This window comes from Zeus faber (genome assembly GCF_960531495.2).
Source record: "Zeus faber genome assembly, chromosome: 7".
In the NCBI taxonomy this organism is placed as follows: Eukaryota; Metazoa; Chordata; class Actinopteri; order Zeiformes; family Zeidae; genus Zeus; species Zeus faber.
Genome location: NC_137203.1, coordinates 12565987 through 12590918, shown reverse-complemented (window position 1 = coordinate 12590918; position 24932 = coordinate 12565987). Strand labels below are relative to the sequence as shown.

At 42.8% G+C, this 24932-nt stretch overlaps 1 protein-coding gene across 1 annotated transcript in view; it reads left to right on the top strand.

Annotated features, from left to right (window-relative positions):
• ipo11 (importin 11) overlaps positions 1-24932 on the top strand; it is a 168637-nt gene that overhangs the window by 16796 nt on the left and 126909 nt on the right. The window contains exons 4-8 of the mRNA XM_080003867.1: positions 1861-2064; positions 13709-13841; positions 14092-14150; positions 21157-21205; positions 24810-24880. Coding sequence (XP_079859993.1) covers positions 1861-2064; positions 13709-13841; positions 14092-14150; positions 21157-21205; positions 24810-24880 — 516 coding nt within the window. The remainder of the gene's footprint in view (positions 1-1860; positions 2065-13708; positions 13842-14091; positions 14151-21156; positions 21206-24809; positions 24881-24932) is intronic.

Below are 24932 nucleotides of genomic sequence, written 5' to 3'. Positions count from 1 at the left end.
TTCGGTAGGAAGTACACTTGAAATAAAAATGAACTACCGGCGAACAAGTCCCTGAAAGTGTGCTCATTATATTCACATTACTGGGACAAAATGAACCCGAAAGGAAAGTTTTGCTCAAAAACGGTTTTGCTGCAAATATACTGGTGCGGTCTGCTTTTCAGCCGTTTTTGAAAAGCGGAAATCTGTGCTCTATAACCCCGATGTTTTATTGCAAATGCCACCCATAAGATTTGTCAAGTAATATTTTATTCCACTACTCACGACTCACTTTCCTTCTTTTTTTTTCCTGCAACAGTTGAGGAGTTGAGCAAGGTTTTGTTGTGTGGCTCACTTCCAAGAATCACATTAAATTTTGAAAATTACACTTAAATACGCATTAACTACTTATTAATAACCATGAATCATCATTAATCACATTAATTACTTACATTAATTATCCCTTGACTACCAGTGAAACATTTACCTTATCTGAAGTTCAATATATGATTACACCTCAGATATGTTTCTGTGACATGAAAAGTATGAGCTGGCTCGAACATTTTTTTTGTTTTTATTTTATTTTTTCAAGTAGTCCTGTGCTTGACTACTTTTAACAACTCTTCATGGCCTAAACAATGCGTTGGATCGCCGCGTTCCAAGAGAGAGGGAGGATTGGCCATTTACATGACCTGGCTCTCAGCTGGTTTTTGTTCTTTTGAAAAGAGAAGTCTGTCATTAAGGGATTCAAAAAAAGACATTAATTTGAAAAACGGATAGGGTAGCGGGGGGAATTAGTGGATCACTAAATTACATTTTTATCTCCAAAAAAAAAAGTAACTCATTTAATACTCGTGCGCACCAGAGCCTTGTAATCTGCCAAATTAATGGGGGCCATGGGTTGGTGGCTCCATTTAATTCTGCCTGATAAAGAGAGATGATGCTATAGCTATGCTCATGTGCTACAGTATCCCTGCTGGCTTTCTTTTGTCTGACAGTGACCTGGGTTAACGGCAACAAAAGTAAAACCTAAATGGGAAACTTAAAATTGTCACCATGCAAGAGGGAGAGACCAAGAGAGGGACAGAGAGAGCTTATTATAGTTTGTGCTTTTTCTCTTTCCAACTGCTGCACAGTTGTTATCGACTCCAGTCTGGCTTCGTTTTTTTTTTGTTTTTTTAACTCATCATTTATCTTAATTCAAACACAGCTAGACAAATTGACTATGCAGTCCGTTGCCATATGTGATGAGGCTGCTGCAGCTGTCTTACAAACCGAAAAAATCTAATGAGGCGAGCATGTACCAAGACAGACAGACACACACACACACACACACACACACACACACACACACACACACACACACACAAACAATATGTCACATATTTTGTATGTACTGTGTCTCTTTTACCACAGAAAACCACCTGACCTTTTTTTTGGCATTATCTGTGTTTACGTGCTATTCTTGCGAACTGTGCTTTATTTTTGTTTATTGTGAACAGACAGTAATTTCCCCTTCTCTGCCCTGCTGCAACAAGTTTGTCACATGGACACTCACTTATTTTAAATATCTTTTGAATTGTTGTATCCTCGATTAATCCTCACCGAGTAAGTAAATACTGAGCCCATAACAGCAAACATGGCCATAATTACCTCCGATTTAATTTCAAAGTAACACAATAAAATAAATCACAATTGTTGGATTAAATGTATTTTTGAAGCACAATATAATAGTACTTTGATATATTCTTATAATGATACAAATGTTTGCAGCCTAATGATGCAAACGTAATTTTTCGAGACTAATTTTCCATATATCTAATCAGCTGTGGTTACTCTGTTTCTCGCGGGTTGTTCTAATTCCTCCGTGTTTGCTCCACAAAGATTGCCACGCAGATAGCGGTGCTGATAGCCAAGGTGGCCCGTGTGGACTGTCCCAGGCAGTGGCCCGAGCTCATCCCCATCCTGCTGGAGTCTGTGAAGGGCCAGGACGGGCTCCAGCAGCACAGAGCCCTCCTCACCTTTTACCACGTCACCAAGACCCTGGCTTCTAAGCGTCTGGCGCAGGACAAGCGGCTCTTCCAGGACGTAAGACCACTCTGTCCCTGCAGATGTTTTCCAGTTGTTTTGACTTCCCTCTAACTTGAATGCCCTTTTTGATATATTTCCTACGTACATTACAGTACATACCTTAAGTCATTATTGTACATTCTCTAATGGTGGAGTTTAACTGATCCTTTTGTCGAGGAACACCTGGCGGCCCCTGGAGCCCACTTTGAACCTCTTCTCTCTCGTTCTCCCCTGTGCCTAAGTGATATCCCCCTTTTCTGCATTTACTGTCATTAGTATTTCTTTTTTCACTTTTCCTCCCCTCTTCCAGCCTTTTGACTTCATATGTCTCGCTGTATTATTTTGAGTTTAGTGAATTGTGACGTCCTGCATTTCCAGGTCTAGTCCCTAGGAGATGCTGTGTAGCTGCTTTATGAAAGCTGCTAAACAGCTGCTTTATGTTTTTTCTGACCCAAGACCTGTGTGTGTGTGTGTGTGTGTGTGTGTGTGTGTGTGTGTGTGTGTGTGTGTGTGCGTGTGTGTGTGTGTGTGTGTGTGTGTGTGTGTGTGTGTGTGTGTGTGTGTGTGTGTGTGTGTGTGTGTGTGTGTGTGTGTGTGTGTGTGTTCGCAAATGCTTACAAGTCAGGATACTTGTCAAGTATACTTGATGTGCTCTGTGTGTAGTTTGCCTAATAAGTGTAGAAAGTGATAAGGGTTCTTTGCTGGTGTGGTTGTGTTTTTTTCAGCAGATGCTCAGACACTTAAGGTTATTGAATCCATTTCCTTTTCTATGGATTCAAAGAAGCAGGGGAGAGAGAGATGGCAGGGCCAATTTTTTTAATTTTTATTTAACCTTTATTTAGACAGGTAATCTCCTTGAGACACAGGCGCTCATTCTCAAGAGAGACCCGTGCAAGACAACAGCAGCAATACAGCACTTAGTTACAGACAAGACATTCAGTACAGAGACAGAATAGAACACAAATCATAAAAGTGATAAGTGCAAAAGTGCCATAGTGGTTATCCGATTTTAAATACTACGTATAAGAGCAAACCCCCACAGACGCTCTCTCCATATTTCTTAAAAGTAGTTTAAAATCCCAGAGGGGAATCACGCTGGACAGCTTCAGTCCCTGCTGTAGCGTGTTCCAGGTTGAGGGGGCAGAGTAGAAGAAAGCCTTTTTTTTTTTTACCAAATTCTGCACGGACTGAGGGAATGGAGAGAGCAATGAAGCCCTGGATGCAAAGGCTGTGGCAGGACTATTTACGTGACATGTAAGTGGATAAATAGGTGGGCAGCAGTCCAAGGGTGGATTTATGAATGAGGTTCCGTGCATGGATAATGATGACCGATTCACTCAAGGATACATGGTACATGTGTTAGGGGTTTACAAGAGGATTTCCTTAAAAGATGATCAATATGAAACTTAAAAGAAAGGCTTTTGTCCATTGTGCCTAAATGCCTATATATTTAGAGGTGGTCACAGTCTCAATAGGGGTACCTTGCACAGAAATGATGCAGGGAAGAACAGCTGGCACCCTATTTTTGTTCGAAAAGAACATGGCCTTGGTTATATCTGCATTTAACACAAGCCTGAGGTGGAACAGGTGCGACAGAATGGTGTGAAATGCAGACTGCAGATGTGAAAGAGCCAGGGCAATAGTGCTTGCACATTTATATACAATAATATCATCAACATAACGATGTACAGATGCATTCATATTTTGACCCACACCATTGACATAATTAGTGAAAAGGGTGGGTCCTAAAATCGAACCTTGTGGCACACCTTTGGCGACGTTAAGAAAGCTGGAGGAAAGGCCACTGAACTGCACACATTGCTTACGTTTGTAGAGGTGATTTGAAAACCAAACGACAGCTTGGTCTGACAGGCCTGTGATGGTCTCTGGCATAAAATGTCATGGTCAACAGTATCAAATGCCTTGGACAAATCAACAAAAAGGGCAGTGCAATACAGTGGTACTTGGCGTCCAATGCGTCCACAATATCCTTGACTACTTTCATGGCAGAAGTTACTGTACTGTGTTAGGTCCCAAAACCAGAATGGTGAGGAGATCAAATGTTTTTCAAGCACATGTATTCCTTGATCGAGTCATTCACCAGCCTTTTTCAAGGACCTTGGCTAAAATACAGAGCTTGGAAATGGGTCTAGTCATTCAACACCATGGGATCACCGCCTTTAAATGAAAGGAGAACAAAAAAAAAGTCTGTGATGTTGCACGTCTTGTTGACATATTTTAAACAATGGATATTTACCCTCTGCTTTGGGTCAGAACTTGAATTTCCCAAAAAACTCCAAACTATGGATGGGTGCCATTGTTTTTGTCACATTACATCATCTGTCTGTCTGTCTGTCTGTCTGTCTGTCTGTCTCTGTGTGTGTGTGTGTGTGTGTGTGTGTGTGTGTGTGTGTGTGTGTGTGTGTGTGTGTGTGTGTGTGTGTGTGTGTGTGTGTGTGTGTGTGTGTGTCACACAACCTGTCCACGAGGGAGGGGGTGGTGCTTATTTCTATTTCGACTAACATGATTGGTTGGAGGTGACAGGTCAGCCTTAGACCGTCCAACCTGATTGGCTTTCCATTGCAACTGCTGAACACAGAAATGAACGGATCTGTGGGTTTTTTTTAATTGAAATGATCGGGTCTATTTTATTTTGACACAGAGGGAAAAAAAAAATTTGTGATAATTATCGTTATCGTTTTATCACCCAGCACAAATTAAAAATGTGCTAAGAGGGAATTTGTTTTCACAAGACATTATGACTGGAGAGATTTAAATATGTCGGAATTTCCGGGTCAGAAAACGGTAATTACCCGATAATGGAAAGTCTACTTTTTATTAGGTTGAACCTTATAAAGTATGTAATTAAAACTGTCCTCAATTATTTCTGTGTTCCCTAGTCGCCCCCGTCATCATCGCAGATTATTTTTAGGGACACACAGATATCGGTATTGGTTGTCTCATAGGATACCGTGCTCATGTACTTGTAAAAATGCCTCAATATCTAGATGAGATACCAATGTAATGTGACAAAGGTGCAATGGCCTCCTGTTTCTTCTGATTCCTGTTTTATTTTTGGAACTAATCGGGGGAGACTAATAATTAGACATTAGATAGAAAGGACTCATTCATTTTACAAATTCCCTTGTACAGACACTTAATTGGGGGAGGCTTGTTTTCCACATTATACACTTTATTATCGGAATGAAGGGCCAAGTATTTTAGATTAATAAATATCTAAAAACTAAGCAAAAAAAAAAAGGTTTTGCCCCTTCTTTCCTTGCGGAGGTAGAGCCTGTTACAGGCTGTACCTGCCTCAATTATTCAGTATTGGAGACAGACTGTTCAGTCATTTGTCATCCTTACGTACTCCCTAAACTCTTGCTATAATGTCTAAAAGATGAAAATCTCTCATACAAGCCACCTTCCGGCTCAGAACTTGTAACAATACAGCTCTGGAACCCTTTTTTTTTTCTTCTTATCTTGTCTGTCGGTCCTTTAAAAATGAAATACTCGCCTTCATACTTTGCCGCTACACTTTCCTATGTAAGATAAACCCAACTCACTTTATACTTACCCGTCATATACCTAAGGAGAGAAATCCAAAAATCCTTGTCCTGAACATCTAGTTCATAATGTACACAATTTCTACCTAATACCTAACCCTGTATTGTACCAAATATATAATACTTTCCTTTAAAAATAACCTGCAATCATTTGTTGAATAAGAGCGAGAGATGATCGCCAAAGACATTCCAGAAAACCTACGTTTTTATTAAACATTTGTCTTAAAAAAGGTTGTCAAGAAATAGAACTCCCGGATGCCCGCATGCCTGCAGCCCGCTTTAGTCTTGTCTAAATTATGAATGTATGTGTTTGTTAAAATGCATCCACACACCTTTGTGTGTGCGCGCCGGCAGCCGATGGCAGCAGTGCATGATATGGATCCTGGTTGTATTGGCCCCACTGGCTGAGGCCAGGCTGTTAAAAAAAAAAAAGAAACCCCAAAAAAAACTGGCAACCAGACACAGCGAAAGGAGGGGGGAGAAGAAAGAAAAGTAGGCGGGTGTGAGAGGGAAGCGATGAAGGAGAAGGAATGGGTTGCGTCAATTCAAGAAACGGTTAAGCTGCAGGGCGCACTATATATGCGGTTGGGAGGGGGCTTGGACTGAGTGAGGGATGGAATTAATAAAAGCAAATGTGAAGGGGTTGTTGAAGAGCATTGATTGTTCACCAGGCATGGTTTTATGTAATGTCATAACGGAGCGGGGGGGGGTGGCAGTTGAGGCAAGAGAAATTGTCATAAAATTTGTGGTATCGGGCACAGGAAGTGTTTTCAAAATAGTCCTGAACTTGTAATAGTGTCCAGCAGGAATTGCTTATAATTAGTTGTGTTGTGGCGAATTGCATAGCTGGTGGAGGAGCTCTAATCTCCATCACAGCCCGCCTTGTCTGCCTAACGTCTAATTATAAGCTATTCCTGCGGACCACTTATGTTGGAGCTGTAGGGGGGGCTCGGCTTCCCACATGCGGCGCGTACACGCCAAAGTATAAACCTACATGCTCACAAGTTTTTGGAGCCTTTATTGGCTTTGAGAAGTCAGTAATCTTTTCGCAGGATGATAAGATTTTTGCGAGCGAGATCTAATATATATATATATATTTTCTTACATGTAGGTTCTCCTCTGCCGCTCCGCTTGCTATTCTATGCAGAGCGTAAGCCACATGGCGGTGTACCCTTCAAGCTTCAGTTGTGAACCCTCAAATATCTTTAGACTACACCGTATTTTCTCTCCCAAATGAAAATATCTTCACGGAGTGAAAGCTCTTATTTCTTGCCAAGACATAATAAAGTTTTAGTTGTCCTGGGGCTGTTCATGGAATTGAGTCGGGTACAAGAAGCCATATATATATATATATTTTTTATTTTTTTTTCTTCTTACTACCACATTTCGACTTCATGTCACATTTCTATGAGTCATTGACACGGGGGGAAAGCGAAGAATATGGATGTTTCACGAGTACCACAGTGCACACGGCATCGCAGGCTCCATTTTATATGCTTAATTGGAATAGTGAAGTTAGTGGTTGAGCTTGTTTTTAATTTGTGCCTCTCGCTCATGCGAGGAGGTGGTGATAAGAGGAGCATGCCTTTGTGCCGGTGAAGGGCAATACGGGACGGTATGACCACGCCGTGCTTTTCCATGAACAGAATTGTCAAAGGAAATTAAGCGCAGTGCTCTTGCACGGCTTCGGCTTGTGTGAACTCCCTCCGCCGGAGTAGGGAATCGACATTCCAACGGAGGAAATTGTTTGCCTTTATTGAAATGTGCCTCCCTTTCATCTCCCTTTCCAATTTTGTGCCGGCGCAAACGGGGGCCCACCAAACAAGTTGATGCACATATTGGCAGTCATGCACAGTAGATTGTTATGCCTGTATGACAAGCTGTGATTTCAAAGGGGGAAATATGCTTTTATAACTGTTCCGTCACAAATTTCTGAATCTTATTGAAATTTGAATTACACCCATTTCGTCATTTCTGGTTTATAGATACTACCTCTAGAATGGCAAAACAATATCTCAGCCCTGGTGCCCACCTGCCCCCAATCATCATGTTCTGCAGAATGTGTATACAATTCTCGCCACTACTACACTGCCATTTAGTGTGTGAAGGAGAGAGGATTGGTTCTCACTCTTTGCACCGCATCATCAGCAGCTACCTGGAGCCATGATGGACCAGCCGTAACGGGGTGGGCAATTATGCTCTTGTGTTTTCATTTTGCTTTCAGATTTTTTCATTTGTGCAATGTAGTTCTAACAACTACCAGATTTGAGTTATTTTATGCCCGTTCCGGGACACTGTCTTTAGTCTTTTTTTTTTTTTGTTTTTTGATTTGGTACAAGAGAAAAAGCTGGTAAAAAAACAGAAAACTGAAATATTGAGGGCAGTAATTGTGCCCAGAGCTGGGAGCTAATTAAATTGCTAAAGGTGCGAAGGATTGGACATATTTTGGCACCGGCTCAGTATTTGCCGCGTTTTACTGTTGAGCACTTTGTTCCCCTAAAAACAAACAAACAAAAAAAACAACGAAAATGAATATGATTTCTGCCTGCGACTGCTAGAGTCTGAATTAGATTACTGTAATCATCGCCGCTGCTGCCATCTCAGGTGAATCAACACATGCGCGGCGCAGATAATGAGCATCCAACCCGGAGGGTAGAAAATTAAGTTGGAAAATCGTCCATTCGGCCCACCCAGGGTGGCCGTTCACATGTAGTTGTGAGGCAGGAGGTCCAAATGAAACCTGACCCTCGCCTGCGGTAATCTGCTCCCTCAGGTCCTGTTGCCCTCTCCACGTTGCCGTCTACCACAACCATCAGCACCATCACCGCACCGCGCAGCTGTAACCGTACACTCTGGGTAGAAATTGCTCCGTCACAGATCAGGCGGAAATGAATGACAAAGGGGACAAAGGGGTGTGAGGGGACGCCCCCCGCGTTATCAATCCGATCTCAGTGTCATTGTTGTCTCCAGGCTGGTAATTACTCGCATTTTGACAATCATCAAAGTTCATCACCTTGACGGGATTATTCTTCATTTGGATGATTATTATTATTATTATTATTATTATTATTATTATTTGGGTTTTTGCACAGGGCAATAATCGGTCTGTTTGAAAGAAGGACATTGCGGTAATGGTTCAATTAAATATTGAAATGCCTTTATGGACTACGATAGGACGGTTTTATTACAGAAGTAACTCACACCAAAAAAAAAAAAAAAAGAAAACCCAAAACAAATCACGGTGGTCTTACAGAGTCTTTAACTATAATTTGGGTCCCCGGATGTGTACGATTGTAATTATTCACGACACCTTCATTTCGGAAACGAATTCACCGCAGTGCTCAACAGTATGGAAATAGAGCGTTTTCATTAGACTATACATATTTGCATTTGGGGTGTTGGTGTTTGAGTGTGGTAATAACTTCGCTGCATGGCAGGGGACGCATTAGAAAGTAAAGACTAATTCATTTTGATAATCCGTCCCTTGTGCTTTTTTTCCGTCTTCACTCATTGTCTCGACCGCACACGCACACGCACACACGCGTGCACGCGCTTGTTCCCTCTTGGTTTGATTGCTGTAGGAAAAGAAAGGGAGAACTGGGGTATAAATATGCTGCTCATTTTTCAGGACGATTAAGATACCGGCGTGGCTGCCAGGGGGAAGGGGTTTAGGGGGCAGATGAGGTGTGAGAGTATTAAATGCCCCGCCCCCCATCGCTGGCGGCATTTGAATAATGATGATTCACACCTTCAGAGGAGCAGAAGGATGGCTCCCTTTCATTTCTGAATTCTCCTTTCTGTCGGACGCGCTCCGTCCATGAAACCGCTGGGACGACGGAGACCGCAATTCGATCCGTTTCATTTCTTTGCAGGTTTCGTTCTTCTTTTTCGGTGCCACTTTTTTGTTCCGTTCCGCAGCCCAAACTTGGGTGTTCTCTTCCTATTTCCCTCTCACTTTTTCTTCCACTGACACTTCCTTGGCTAATCCCTCACGTCAATATAACGATTAGAGGTCTGACGAGATTGAGACCAAACGGCGCTTCCCTGTCTCCCATAGACGCAGCTATCTCCTGTCTTACCCAGGTCTTTCAGTCTTCTGCTCAATTTAGAGAAGTGAGGCGTTTATAGTCTTTCAGCGGTCTCATATTGTCAGGAAATTAAGGAATTATTATATCCCGATTCACAATTGTGTATTCTCCATTAGGTAATGGTAGTAACGGTATGAAAATAGGGGTATGTATCTACCAGAATAGCGATCCTGTGAATCAAAAACTATTTTCTGAAACAAAGAGAAATATTTAATGGGTTAATTTGAAATACCCCACCATCAAACTTTTGTGTTGTCAGCATGACCTATAGCTCAGAATTGCGTTTTGGTAATCTTAGTTGGAATGCTTGGTCAGGTTAAGTTATTTATCTAGGTAAATGCCTAAGTCTTAATAATGTTTTGTGAACGACTGTGTGGTCATTGACATATGGATAAGCATTTCATATATAATGTGAATATTTTAGTCATATATTGGACATACTTTTTTAAAAATTTGCCCTTCTTTCCTTTAAAACTCGAGTTTTACCCATTATTGTGCCATGGCATGTTTGTTCCAAGCGGATAGGTTGCCCCATAGATTATTTAGCTGATTGGACAGAGAGCATTTTTGTCTGCCTTCCAAAAGGTTGTTTTTCCATTTCAGGAGATTGCCATTATGGAATGCAACATTTAATTGGTTTGGGCCCTAGGTAATGTAATGGCAGGGAATATAACAGGGAGTTCATTTAGAGCCAAATTACACCTGTGACTCAGAGGTCCCTCTATGTTTTTGCCGATCTCTCCCCGGCCAATCAATAAAATGAACATAGGAAAGATGCTGGGCCAAAGTTTTCAATATTCTTCACTCAACGTCAGGTGGCGTCCAGACACCAATCCACTCTCTCTTACCTCTCCACAGATCTACATCCGTCGTGCATATTTGTGCATTTCCCTAGTGCAAACTGATACACTGAAATGGGGTTTGGCCCATGTCGGCAACACAGCCTAATAGGTTTAAATATTTAATTTAGTCTTCATTGTATTTGTTTTCTGGAAAACCATTCAGAACCATGAACCTATGTGTCTGTTTTTGTTGCACATGTGACAAAATGCTCCCTCATTGAAACGTAATGATATCACAATTACTAAACTGGTTTATGAGATCGTCACTTTAAAGAAACGTTGCTGATGCCTTTTTGGACCGACATCCGTTAATACATTGTTACCGCCTTTCAGCCCCAGTGAAAAATCACTTTCACTTTATTCCCAGTTACCAAGTGAAGTTACTTATAATACTGCGTGTCCGTATCAATTGGAGATAGAAAACCTATGACTGTACAGGGAACTGCTCTTATGCTGCCCCTGTTACATCCTATCATGCTGTCATTTAGAAAATTCAGAGTTTCTTTTGGCCTTTTTATGAGGCAGATTCAGACAAAAATAATAAATCTCGGGCTGTCAAAAGATGTCTCATTTAATCTAGTGTTGAAATTTTGTGAAAAACCAGTATTGTGTTAAACTTAAGCAAAATCTATTGGTGTTCTTCTCAGTATGAAAATGCACCAGGGGACATTGAACGCAGCCAATTGATGGATTTCAGTTTGGCCAAAGAAGAAAGAACTGGAAAACGAAGAAAAAAAAACAAAAACCCACAGATTTGCTTCTGGTCTATTTACCGGCGGGATTCAGGCAAAAATGATAAATCTAAGGCTGTCAAAGGATGTCACACTTAATAATTTTGAAATCTCATGAAAAAAAAACAACTTTTGTAAAAAAAAAAAAAAAAATTGATATTCCCAAAATCCATTTTCATAGTCTATTCTAGTTCTTGGCTGTATGGAAATGAGTCGGGGTCCATCAAACAGATTGGTGAAAAACCAAAAAAACAAAAACAGACCAATTTCAAGATATTTTTCAAATTACACAATTTTAAACGAATGTGTTTTACTACAGTGATGTGAGCTTGTATCTATGGAGGGGAAAAACAGAAGAACTTCCTCAGTGTTTACCTTTTAACTATGTAATGGACTGGAGAAATAAAGTGATAGCGGTGGAGTGAAAAAGTAATAGAAAAGTGTAGGAGAGTAGGGAATATGTTGTGTATACGTGGGTTGTTATGTACAACGATCAGCCATAACATTAAAACCACTGACGTATGAAGCGAATAACATTGATCTTGTTCCAGTGGCACCTGTCAAGTGTTGGGATATACTGTATAAGGCAGCAAGTGAAGTCAATTTTTGAAGTTTATGTGTTGGAAGCAAGAGAAAGCGTAAGGATCTGAGCGACTTTGACGAGGGCTAAATTGTGATGGCTAGACGACTGGGTCAGAGCATCTCTACAATGGCAGGTCTTGTGGGGTTTTCCCGGTATGCAGTGGATAGTACTTACCAAAACTGGTCCAAGGAAGGGCAACCGGTGAACCGCTGTCAGGGTCATGGGCGCCCAAGGCTCATTGATGCGTGAAGAAAGTGAAGCCTAGCCTGTCCTCCGTTCCACAGAAGAGCCCTTGTAGCACAAATTGCTGAAAAAGTTAATGCTGCTATGATAGAAAGGTGTCAGAACACACAGTGCATCACAGCTTGCTGCGTATGGGGCTGTGTAGCCACAGACCGGTCAGAGTGTCCATGCTGACCCCTGTCCACCACCGAAAGCACCTACAATGGACACGTGAGCATCAGAACTGGACCATGGAGCAATGGAAGTTGGTGGCCTGGTCTGATGACTCACGTTTTCTTCTACATCATGTGGATGGGCTGGTGCGTGCGCGTTGTTTACCTGGGGAAGAGATGGCACCAGAATGCACTCTGGGAAGTAGGCAAGCTGGCGGAGGCAGTGTGATGCTCTGGGCAATGTTTTGCTGGGAAACCTTGGGTCCTGGCGTTCATGTGGATGTTACTTTGACACATACCACCTACCTCAACATTGTTGCAGACCAAGTACAATCCTTCATGGCAACGGTATTCGCTGATGGCAGTGGCCTCTTTCAGCAGGATAATGCACCTGTCACACTGCAAAAAAAGGTTCAGGAAGGTTTTGAGGAACATGACAAAGAGTTCAAGGTGTTGAATTGTCCTCCAAATTCCCCACATCTTAATCTGATCGAGCATCAGTGGGATGTGCTGGAACAACGAGCCAGATCCATGGGGTTCCCACCTCCCAACTTCCAGGACTTAAAGGATCTGCTGCTAACGTCTTGGTGCCAGATACCACAGGACACCTTCAGAGGTTTTGTGGAGTCCAGGTCTCCACGGGTCAGAGCTGTTTTGGCGGCACAATGGGAACCTATACAATATTAAGCAGGTGGCTTTAATGTTGTGGTTGATCAGTTTATATACGCGGCCCAACATGAGTGACTCCATTCCCCATCACACAGAGTTTAACTGAAAAGTAGAAAAACAGTCTATTGTACTGTAGCATTATGTATATGCTAATATTTAATAATTGACAATTATCTCATTAGGATACAACTCTCTTTTTTCTTAGTTGAGAGAAACTAATGTTTAATTTAAGTAAATCAAACTTTGAAGCATAATTAATCAATCTCGTATCTAAAGTGCTGGCTGTCTTGGGGAAACGAGGTGTATTATTTGTCCACGCACAGATTCACAGCGTTTCAAAGTGTCCTTTATCCTAACCCTGGGGTTAACCTATGTCTATGTCTACGTGTTGGTAACCCCCCCCTGAGAGAGTGATGGAGTAAGTGCTTGTTTCATTCCATTTCCTTATGGGACGAAACAAGCACCGTCTAAATTAAAAACACACTATTTTGGCACGCTGATCGCAGGCGCCCCATCGCTGCCGCACGGACCCTGCTGCGGGGCTATTTAAGATCGGGGGGCTATTCATAAAACATTTGGGGGGTGAAGGCCCAGACGCACACCCCTAACGATGCCCCCGCTGCTCAATAACCTTGTGGCTTGAACACTGGCATGATTTGCTTTCACATGATAAGTTATCGACAATTAAGTGATTTTTTTTTGCACGCACATTGCACATTGAGCATTATGCTGAATTCGAAATTGAATGGGATTGCAGACCAGGACTGATGTCCATGTGTGATTCACAGCTGGCGTCAGGGATCTACAGCTTTGCCTGTTCTCTGTGGAGCCACCACAACGACTGCTTCCTGCAGCAGATCGTCGCCGGAGACGAGGCCACGGCACTCAGCTCACTGGAGAGGACACTGCTCTCCCTTAAGGGTAGCCGAACACACACACACACACACACACACACACACACACACACACACACACACACACACACACACACACACACACACACACACACACACACACACACACACACACACACACACACACACACACACAAATAAACAAACAATGAATCTGAGAAAGTCAAATCAGTAGGAGAAAATTAAAAACACAAAATTGTGAGATTTTTAAACGGGTTGTGTGAGAACCGTGTCAAAGTTGATTCCACTCTTTCCAGTTCTTCGCAAGCTGACGGTGCATGGATTCCAGGAGCCACAACAAAATATGGAAGTGATGGTGAGTTAAAAAAAAATAATAAATCATTTTAGCTTTCCGGTTCCTACTGTGCAAAATGTGGACGGTTGTTTTGCTTGGGATTGCATTAAACAGCATCTTTGTCCAATGAGTCAGAGCACCATCCAAATCTATGGCACTCTCACTTAATTAATTCCTCCACACACACACACACACACACACACACACACACACACACACACACACACACACACACACACACACACACACACACACACACACTCTCTCTCTCTCTTTCTCATATCAATATGTGTAGTGGAAGGGTTTTCCTCCTTCCATGGCTCAGAGTTAATGGAATCATTTGCACAAAATGCCCTGGTCCTTTGAACTGTCGACTGTGCTTTGTCAATACCGACTGTCCTCTCCCTCCCTCTCCCTGTCCTTTGCTCCTCTGCGGGGCAAAAAAAAAAACACCCCCCAAAACAAATAACAAAAACATTTGGATGGATTTCTTCCATCCATTCGTCCATGAAGACATCTGTTACTTCGCACACATCTTGAATGTGTGAAGATTATGCTCAGTTATGTTATTCATAGTGAGATGAGCGTTCATATGCCGGATGTCTCCCTTTCTCAATTTTCACACCCCTTTGACACTCATTCTCTCCAATGTTTTTTACCTCTTTTCATCCACCTGTGTTCATCTGCCCGACTTTCTGTCCGGGTCCATCCCTCTGCCTTGTCTTGTGCCCACAAAGAGATTTTGAGGACATTAAATGATTTATATGATGCTGTTTACCGTGTTCCGTTTTTGCCGCTAATGAGACGGCGTTTTGCCGGCCGCCTGAAGGTTATACGGCGGTAGAAATCAACACATTAAAAAGACATTAGCCTTGAGCTGTCGCTGGTTATTTTAACCCAGCGATCACAAGTAATTGGTCAAAGTAAATATTTTATGATCGGATTTATACTGTGTTATTATTAAGCCTAGGACTCATTGCTTCCTGCAGGAGCCTTGACTGCACCGTTTTTCACCCCTTTATTATTCAGCCAGATGTTTATGTTTACAGAATCAGAAATAGCTGTTTTATTGGATGTTGATCCAAGGCCACGCTTCACACCTTGGTCTTTAAGGGCTACACACTAAATATTTCCACTAGAAGCACTGGTCTTCCCTCGTGAAAATATTAGGAGCACCAGCACAAAGTTTAGGAACACTACTGAAATCGATATGCAACGCAACGCATTCATATTTCGTAATACCAATAAATGCTTTGGGAATAAATATACAATTTACAGAAAATGTGCTGTCTTGTTTTAAAGGAAAAAAGTTACAAAGCGAAGCAGTGCTTTAACAATCATTCATTTAAATTTTTTTTTTTTTTTAAACATGGATACCAAATCATGAATTTACAAATGTAAGCATAAGGTATGTGGTCCGTACATTACTGTCATTAACAACCACAACCAAACAAGTAAACAACAGCACGTCCCTCTGAGGCACCTCTGATGGCCAACCCTTGTAGTTGGGCCTTCTAGCTCTTTTACCCTGGCTGAATCACATCTGTGCAGCCTCCAAACTCCTTAAAGCTAGTTCCTTCAAGACCTATTCTAATCAGGTCCTCCACTTTGTCCACATGCAGGGGACCCCCTGACATCAGATTTAATATTCTTCTGTACTGAGAATCCACTTTCACACACAGCAGAGGACACGGGGAGGAAGAGCGTAATGTGCACAAGATGTAGGATATTATAAAGTAATTTATTTAAAATTTATTTATTTATTACTAATCCATTTTGTCCTTAATTACTTTTCTTATACTTTTCACATGTTAACAAACGACTGACAGTTTGTTTGAACCGGACGTCATCGGTAGTGAACGCTTTTAACACCCGCCTCTTTTATCTGATTGGCTGAGCAACCACAAGGTGACATTGACGAACGCCGCCGCCGCTTTGGCTCTCGACCAAAACTTCGGAAGGCGAGTCGGAGCACGGGAGAGCAAAGCGGCGGTGCAGCACACGGAGGAATTCAAACGGCACGCTCCAAACAATAATGTCGAGTAAAGGCGCGTGTGGCGGTTTTCGGGGCACAGATATCTGCGCTGCGATTCAGTTTGGTATACGCCGATGCTGTAGGAACCGGCGCCGTAGTGGTGCCGAGTTTCAGTACCCAGCCCAAACACCCCGCGCATGATCATGAGAGAGAGAGAGAGAGAGAGAAACTCTATGTGGCGGTCTATGTTGATGGTCCGCCACAGATAAATCAATGTAAGGGAACACTCCGAGAGCCTCTGACACACACACACACACACACACACACACACACACACACACACACACACACACACACACACACACACACACACACACGCACCAATTCACTCTCCTCCAAAGAAAACAGTCAGCAATTTGCAAGTTGCGCTGTTGCTCCTAGTTATACATTTTTTCAGCACTGTCTCCAAAAACCGGTCGCAAAAAAGCGACTAAATGGTCACAGTCTGGAGCCCTGCCTTAAATGAATGCCCACTCCCTGTCCTGCAGTCAATATCTTCAAATCAGCATTTGTTTCAGTATTGACTTTACATTTCTGACTGTTCTTCATGTGGAACTGCAGGAAGTCCAGTGTTTGGAATTATTATTTGCTGTCTGGGTGTTACTTTATTTCTCAGCCTGTGGCCGTTCATATTGTCACTTGGTCTGGTTGATTTGAGGTCAGACACTTGGCTGACATCTTGCCCCACAAGCATTCAATTACTCACCTGTCTGACACAGACAGACAACCTCTCACACACGCACAAACGTACACACACACACACACACACACACACACACACACACACACACACACACACCCACCCACACCCCCACCCACACACACACACACACACCCAGTGTCAATAGTATTTAATCATTATCACACACAATATTCTCTTTTGACATGCCTGGATATTTGGTTCAATGACCTGGAGCAAATTACACAGCAACATAAACAGAGTTAATCGCTATTAACAGAAACGTCTGTCATTACTATGACAAGGATGATGCCATCGGAATTAATGAGCTACAACGATGGCTAAATGCACTCCTTGAGTGGCAATGTTTTGGGGGGGGGGGGGGGGGGGGGGGGGGTTATCGTCTCATTTGATTTGTAGATTAATGAAGAAAAAAAATCACTGGGAAGTACTAGGTAATCTTAATTATCTACTATCTAATTAATAGTAATATATGTATTTATTTCCTGAAAGCCATGCTATGTCTACTCCACCAATCAAGCCATTTTGAATATGGTCTGAGTAGTTGATTCAAGTCAATGTACCAATCAAAAACATTTCTTGGTGGAGCCGCCCTTCCAGCATTGATATATGTTAAAGACATCTTGACAACGGCTCCTCCAATATATAAACACACCGATCAGCCACAACATCAAAACCCCTGACAGGTGAAGTGACTAACATTTCCCATCTCATTACAATGGCACCTGACAAGTTTTTACTGCAAGGACGTCTAGAAGAAGCTCTGCTGTAGCCTTGGCAGACCTATACTACGCAGGCACAGGAACTCCTGAATAGAGTGGAGGTGGAACGTGCTAAGGTTGGCCTCAGACTGAATGCAAAGAAGACTGAGGTAATCACCTATAACTTCCACATGGACCATCCGCCGATTACAACATCAGATGGCAACGCTCTGCGAGAGGTCAATGACTTCAAATACTTGGGTTCCTGGGTGAACTCCACAGAACAGGACCTTAAGGTCAGGAAGGCACTAGCGTGGAGGGCCCTGAACGGTATGTCAAGAGTGTGGTGCTCGAATGTCCCTCGACACATAAAGCTGAGCCTATTCCACGCCACTGTGGAGTCTGTCCTCCTGTATGGCTGCAAAAGCTGGACGCTGACACCCACCCTGCAGAAGTCCCTGGATGGGTGCTACACCAGAATGCTACGAGCTGTTCTGAATGTGGACCAGAACATCCACATTATCAACCAGGACCTGTACGGGCAACTGCCAAGGCTCAGCAAGAAGGTAGCATCGAGGAGGATGAGGCTGGCCGGCCACTGCCACAGACATCGGGAGCTCCCGGCCAGCAGGCTGGTCCTATGCGAACCAACGCACGGGCATCGATTGCGAGGACGTTCTACATCTTGAAGAAGGATGCGGGAGCTGAAAGCTCTTCGGAGCTGGCCGGGTGTATGGAGAACCGGAAGGATTGGAGACTCCGATGGAAGCTCGTCTGAGGACAACCGAGAAAGAAGTTTTGGGATATACAGTTTATTATGAGGCAGCAAGTGAACGAAGTGGTCGAAGCGGGAAAAATGGTCAAGCGTAAGGATCTGAGCCACTTTGACAAGGACCAAATTGTGATGGCTAGACGACTGGGTCTGAGCATCTCCAAAACGACAGGTCTTGTGGGCTGTTCCCAGTATGCAGTGGTTAGTACCGACCAAAAGTGGTCCAAGGAAGGACAACCGGTGAACGGCGACAGGGTCATGGGCGCCCATGGGCTCATTGATGATCATGGTGAGCGCCCGTCTGGCCTGAAGTTAATGCTGCTTTGATAGAAAGGTGTCAGAACACACAGTGCATCGCAACTTGCTGTGTATGGGGCTTTGTAGCAACAGGCCGGTCAGATTGTCCATGCTGACCCCTGTTCACAGCCAAAAGCTCCTACAATGGGCACCTGAGCGTCAGAACCGGACCATGTAGCAATGGAAGAAGAAGTGTCTGACCATCCTTGTCAAAGTGGCTCGGATCCTTACACTTTTACATTTTTCCTGCTGCCAACACATCAACTTCAAGAACTGACTGTTCACTTGCTGCCTGATATATCCCACCATGTCTTTTCCATTGGAAGTCACCTCACATTGCCGTATCCTCTGCACCAGAACTGCCACATTTGACTGACAAGGTAGTTGAAGAGGCAGGGTTGAAATGTGGGGAAAGTGGAACGTTTGGTTTATTTTGATCTTGATTGACATGTTTTAATACCCCTTGACCATCGCTATATTTAGAATTTTGCACAATGCAGCTTCAACCATGAGTCCTGACAGTAAAACTGTCCTTTACTTGCCAAACTGTATGACACTTGCCTACTGGTTTTGTCAAGGTTTTTGGACCCCCCCCCCCCCCCCCTAAAAGAAAAAACAAAAACTAGTAGGCTCATTGTAACCTTATTGTAAGAACTCCAGGTTACAATGAACCAATGAGCTGTCTTTAAACACAAAAATTTTAACTTAACCACCTTGATAATAAATTTTCTTCATAGATTGCCCCAACATTAATATGCGATTGTGTGCACGCACATAAACACACACTATCGGAACTTTTACTTTTACGGAACTGGAGTAAGAACCACTAAAAGCATCTGGAAAGAAATCCTGCTCCTGACACTTTGATGATGAGGCTTGCACCATGGGGTGCCATGCTGAATAATTGATTTGTTGAACGGACATAGTAGCTGCAAGGAGAGCCATGCGGAAAGGCCCATTAGTTTCAGCGGAAGGCAGGCATGTTGTAGCACAGTGAATTGGCATAATAATGTGTTTGCCATCTTGTAGGGAACGCTGTCACTCTGCCCCCAAACATGAGAAATGGTGTCGCTTTCAGCCAGAAAATCTTATCAGCGACGGAGGGATGGTCTCATGTGTCCCGCATGTAGGGCGGTAAAGGGTGATAAATTGTTATGATATAGATGTTGTGATATAACACTATATATTGTCTGGGATTTCGGTTATTGTAATATATTGTGAAATTGTTAAGGGTTGTCTTAAATTACAGTAAAGTAAAACAGTTTTCTGAACTTCATAGACTGTTCTATCTGTTTTTATCAATACTTTTACCTGCTTGGTTCTCATGTCCACATTACTAATGATAGTTTCTGAAATATAACTTATAGTCGATGTTTATCGATTTGTCAAAAAAATGTATATTGTGATGTTTGATTTAGTCAATATGACCCAGCCCTACCATTCCGATGTGTACACTTGTGTTGTGTTGTTGGCGTATTGCTGCACCGTGCTCATAAAGTGAGCGTCTGTGGAGCCTAGCTCTGCTATAACGGTACACTGAAAATGCAGGGGAATATTTACTTGCAGTGAAGCCCAGATTTTCTTTTTCCCCAGGATAACTTTAATTAATCTTTTTGACGTTGTTTGCCCCGTTGTCACCTTTCTCCATTCACAAACTGTTCCTTGCAGTTCTCTGACATGCCCATTTGACGCCCCGCTACTCCGTTTCCCTTTTTTCTGTTCTTCTTGACATCTTAGTCCGGTCCACTCTCATTCAGGGCTGACAGCTCTAACCTTTTCTTTTCCGCTCACTGTATTTGCTTTTCCTGTACCTCATAAAATGTTACCCGATTTATTGCCTCGCTATTCCTCGGATCGCACATTTAATCAAAGCTGGACACAGCTGGTTATCTGCCCCTATTAGGCTGTCATTTTCAGGGCATCTCTATTAGTTTCTGCTCAGCTTCTGGCTAATAGCTTCAAATTGCGTGTGTGTGTACGTGCGTGCGTGCGTGTCACATACACACACGTACATAGTGACTCCCTCTACTTCTCCAATCAGCCTCTGCCCCCCTTGAGACCCCCTTCCTGTCCTCACCTCAAATGTTTAACTCTGCAGTCGAAGCAGCTGTCGGACCATGGGACACGGTGGCTGTTTGTGTGATAAATGATGCTGCCGGTGACCTCGTGGCTGAACACTAACACAGGGGCTAAATAAGCCACATCTCCATCTATCATTTGTTTAGCAAGTCTATGCCCCTGCTGTAGACCACGGATTAAATTGACATGCTGTGCGGGCAGCGCTTGTATTAATGCTTGAGTTGAGGTGGGCATGCCTATGCTCATGTTTCTACACACACACACACACACACACACACACACACACACACACACACACACACACACACACACACACGCACTCTCAATTATGTCTAAACCAGCTGTCGCGTTGTAAGTCTAGTTATTACTTATGAGGCAGCCGTGACCAGCAGTGGCTTCAAAAAGGAGATGAAACTGTCTCTCTCTCCCCCCCATATTTCCAGGGTTTCCTGAACGCGGTGTTCGAGAGGCTAAAACAGTTCCTGGAATGCCGTGAGTACAGTCTTTCCCTCTCTCTCTTTTCCCCCCCCTGAATGATCACTTCTGTCTCCCCGGTCCTTCTCCACATCGGAAAGCAGAACATATTTCTATCGGGTATGAATAGCAACCAGACCTTCCAGAATTACCGGATTTGATGGACTAAGCCTTGACGCCAACGTGTCTGGCCAATACTAAGTGTTCTTTTTGATTGATATATAGTCTGATAACCCCCCCTAACAAGTCATCAATCTCGCAATGGACTTTCCTAAACTCACACAATGCCCATTAACTTGGCTACCCATGTTCTTAAGTCCTTGTCTGACATTGATAGTTGTGTGAAATTGTTTTGACAGCAGTTCAGGGCTGTTTAAAAATATTGCGCACAAACCAAGATAAACTTTTTTTGGCCAGGTCATATCAATGCCCAACTCGAGAGCCTTTTCTAAAACTGATATGTCGACTCTGCATCCATATGCTTAGAGCTTTCAGTTATAACTGCTGAAATTTTTTTTTTTCTTATAACAGACTGCTATCAATTAGTAAAATTGTTAAAATTTCAGCGGAAATTTGGAACCAAATGAGAAATGGTGCAATAAATAGAATAGGGGTCAGGTGTGTTTCCATCATGGGTTCTAGCAAATTCACACTCCCCCCAAATTTTTGTATTCCAACGTTCAGTGTTAATGAATGGCTGGGTTACTGCCGTATGACTATTATGGGCTTATATTGTCATAGTGGTATAAAATGAACACAAGACAATTGGGTTAATTGCAGTTATTTGTATAAAAATGAATCGGCAACTACAAAGGTCATGCTCGTGACGTCCGTACGTGTGCTACAGTTGAAAACAGCCCTCTAAAAGGAATACCCCGGCTGTTACCTGCTTTCAACCTGCGAGGTTCCATAACCCCTCTTTGATTTCAGCTCAACATCAGAGTCCACACTCGATAATGCAACCTGTTTGTCAATAGAGCTTTGACACGCCACCACGCAGCGGCTGAAGCGTAGGCCTCGGACCAGCGTCGCAGCAGCAGTCTGAAGGAAAATAATTATAACCCACCGCTGTCTGTCGCTCCCAATATGTCCTCAGCTGATGGCGGGGGAGACAGGGTCAGGGTCTTGTTGGTATTTTGGGTCTGGCAGATAGCGGAACGGGGAAGGCAGCTCACAGGCAAGCGAGGGAGAAATATCAGCCCTGCGCCGGTCTGATAAGGTCAACCAAATAAGCTGCGTTTTTTTTTTTTTTCTTCTTCTTTGGGTCCGGTCTCTGTCGTCTGTTCTGATTCCCCGGGTCATCCAGTGAGACGATATTGCCGCAGTGGAGGCGACCTGTCTCTGTCGCTCTGTCCGTCTGTGAGTCATCAGGCTGATGAACACAGCACCGGCGGTATTTGTCGAGCATAAAGAAGATCCATAATTTGTGTAATTGCATTTCCGATGCTGTCGAGTTTATTAATGTCCGGGCCCTTTTAACGGATCGTTTACACGGCGATGCATGCTGCTTTTATCTTCGGGTCAAGAGGCGCTTGTTTATGATTTCATTATTTTCCTCTTGTGTGTTTAATGGCACTCTCAGACGTACAATGCAACTTCTGTCCCGTTCCCTAGGCGCGCACACACACACACACACACACACACGGTACACAGCGTCACTTCTTCTCGCCGTAATTCACTTGGTCTCAAAGCTCTCCACAAATCTGATTGATATGGATTCTACGAGGTGCCCGCTGACCCAGTTCTGTGGCCCCGGTCGCCTTGATGGCTTCGCACAACACAATCGGTTTACATTTCGATAGACGCGTCGCTCACTTTCAAAGAGAGAAAGAATTGAAAAGGCAAAAAAGTCGATGAAGTTGAATGGTGTCCTGATGGAAAGCCCCCCCCCCCCCAAAAAAAAAACAACCCCTCAATCTTTTAAGCCAATTAACCCTGGAAGGCAATTTTGTTACACTTCAGATGAGTGATTACTGTGCCGAAAAGAAGTATGAATGAGCGGGATAAGATAATCATGGTCCTGGCTGTTTACAAATAATTGGCATCATGCCAGAAACTATTATTGCTGCTGTTCCATCTGGGAGGCCGATGCGGAACCAAAACGAATGTTGAGTCAGTATCGTTAAATTAATACATATTTTTATTAATTACTTATGCTCATATCTAGGGGTGTTACGATTCTCCGAAGCCATGATTCGATTTGGCTTTTGATTCGATTCTATTTCCGTTCTATTTCAGTTGTTTTTCAGCACTGACAGCTATGCCATTGTTTAGACTATTGAATTTTGATTTGTAACGATAAAACACTTGTTTCTCAGCAAGTAACTTTGAGTCCAGTCACATTAAATAATTATAAATGATGTTATTTTTTTTGTAGTGGAATAAACATAAACAAAATATTTCATACAATTTCATAGGGAAGAGAAATGCGTGGGAGGAGCCGTGAGAGCTGGCTCTTTTCAGTGAGCCAAATCATCCGGCTCACTAAGACAAACGTCGGACAATATTACCCACAGAAATACAAGGTGAATCGCGAACCTTCTTGTGATTTCGGAAATCGAATGCTCATTTTTGATCCAATTTTGATTTCGAGTCGGAATCGTGACACCCCTATTCGAATCCATTTCCACCAAGTTTTAGTGTTAGCAAACTCTCCTCTGCCGTGTTGCAGGATGTCCCTGCTCATGGGTGCAGTCTATTTCCTGAAACCCTTGCTATTGTCTTTTCATGCTCTAATTTCCATAAGCCCATCAAGACCCTCTTACTCCAAATGATTAGGTGCCACTTAACCTTGTGTTTTGTTCTCCTCTATCATCATTGGCGAGGTACAGTGGTGCTGTGGCACTCTTTTCTTTTTTTTTTTTTTTTTTTTTTTTGGGTGGGCGAGTTGCACTTCAAGCACTTCATCAGCAATTGAGGTAGTTTATTCAAACATATGCTTAACGACCCGCACTTAGATAAACTCCCACACAGGTTAAGAGTTTCTGTATGAAGAGCTGCAGGCCTCCTGGATTCTGTAACTATTCATCCCAAAACTTTCCTGTGAAGCATTTATCTGTCAACAAGTTTGCCTTAAATGTGGTAAGAAGACCACTGACATTGAAGTATAAAACAAGCGCTATTACAGTGGTCCTCAACGTGGGCTCCAGGGACCACCAGCGATCTTTCAAGATGTCCATGGGGTCCCCAGCAAAATGATTTATATTAAACTTCATCATTATTTCATTTTTAAGACGTTTGCACCATCAAAAATGTACAATTAGTAATGTTTTTTTCATAGTTTTACTATGATACTTACTTATCTATAGTATCAACAAGTATGGAAGTTTGGACACTTTATCCACCCCCGGGGGGAAATTCAGGAAGATTAATCATATCCAACAATACAAATCTTCCACGACACAAAATTCTATCAAATGTGCTCCGTGGCCTAATGCAGATCGGACCAAAGGTCCTAGATATGAAAAATAGTTTACATTTTATAATCCTTTGTTGTCAGTATAGACATAATTTTTTCACCAATAAACCTTTATACTTTTATAATAAATTGTGTGGCTCTATTCTGTGTTTTTTTTTTTTTTTTTTCCTCTTAAAACTTCTCTCCGGCGGTTTTGCATTGCAGGTCGGCAGGTTGGTCCAGACAGCACGTGCAGAGAAAAGCTAGAGAAAACAATTATTTTGTATACTAAAATGGTGAGTATGCATACAGGACAAGAGTTGGACAACAATGGTTTAATTATGGAAC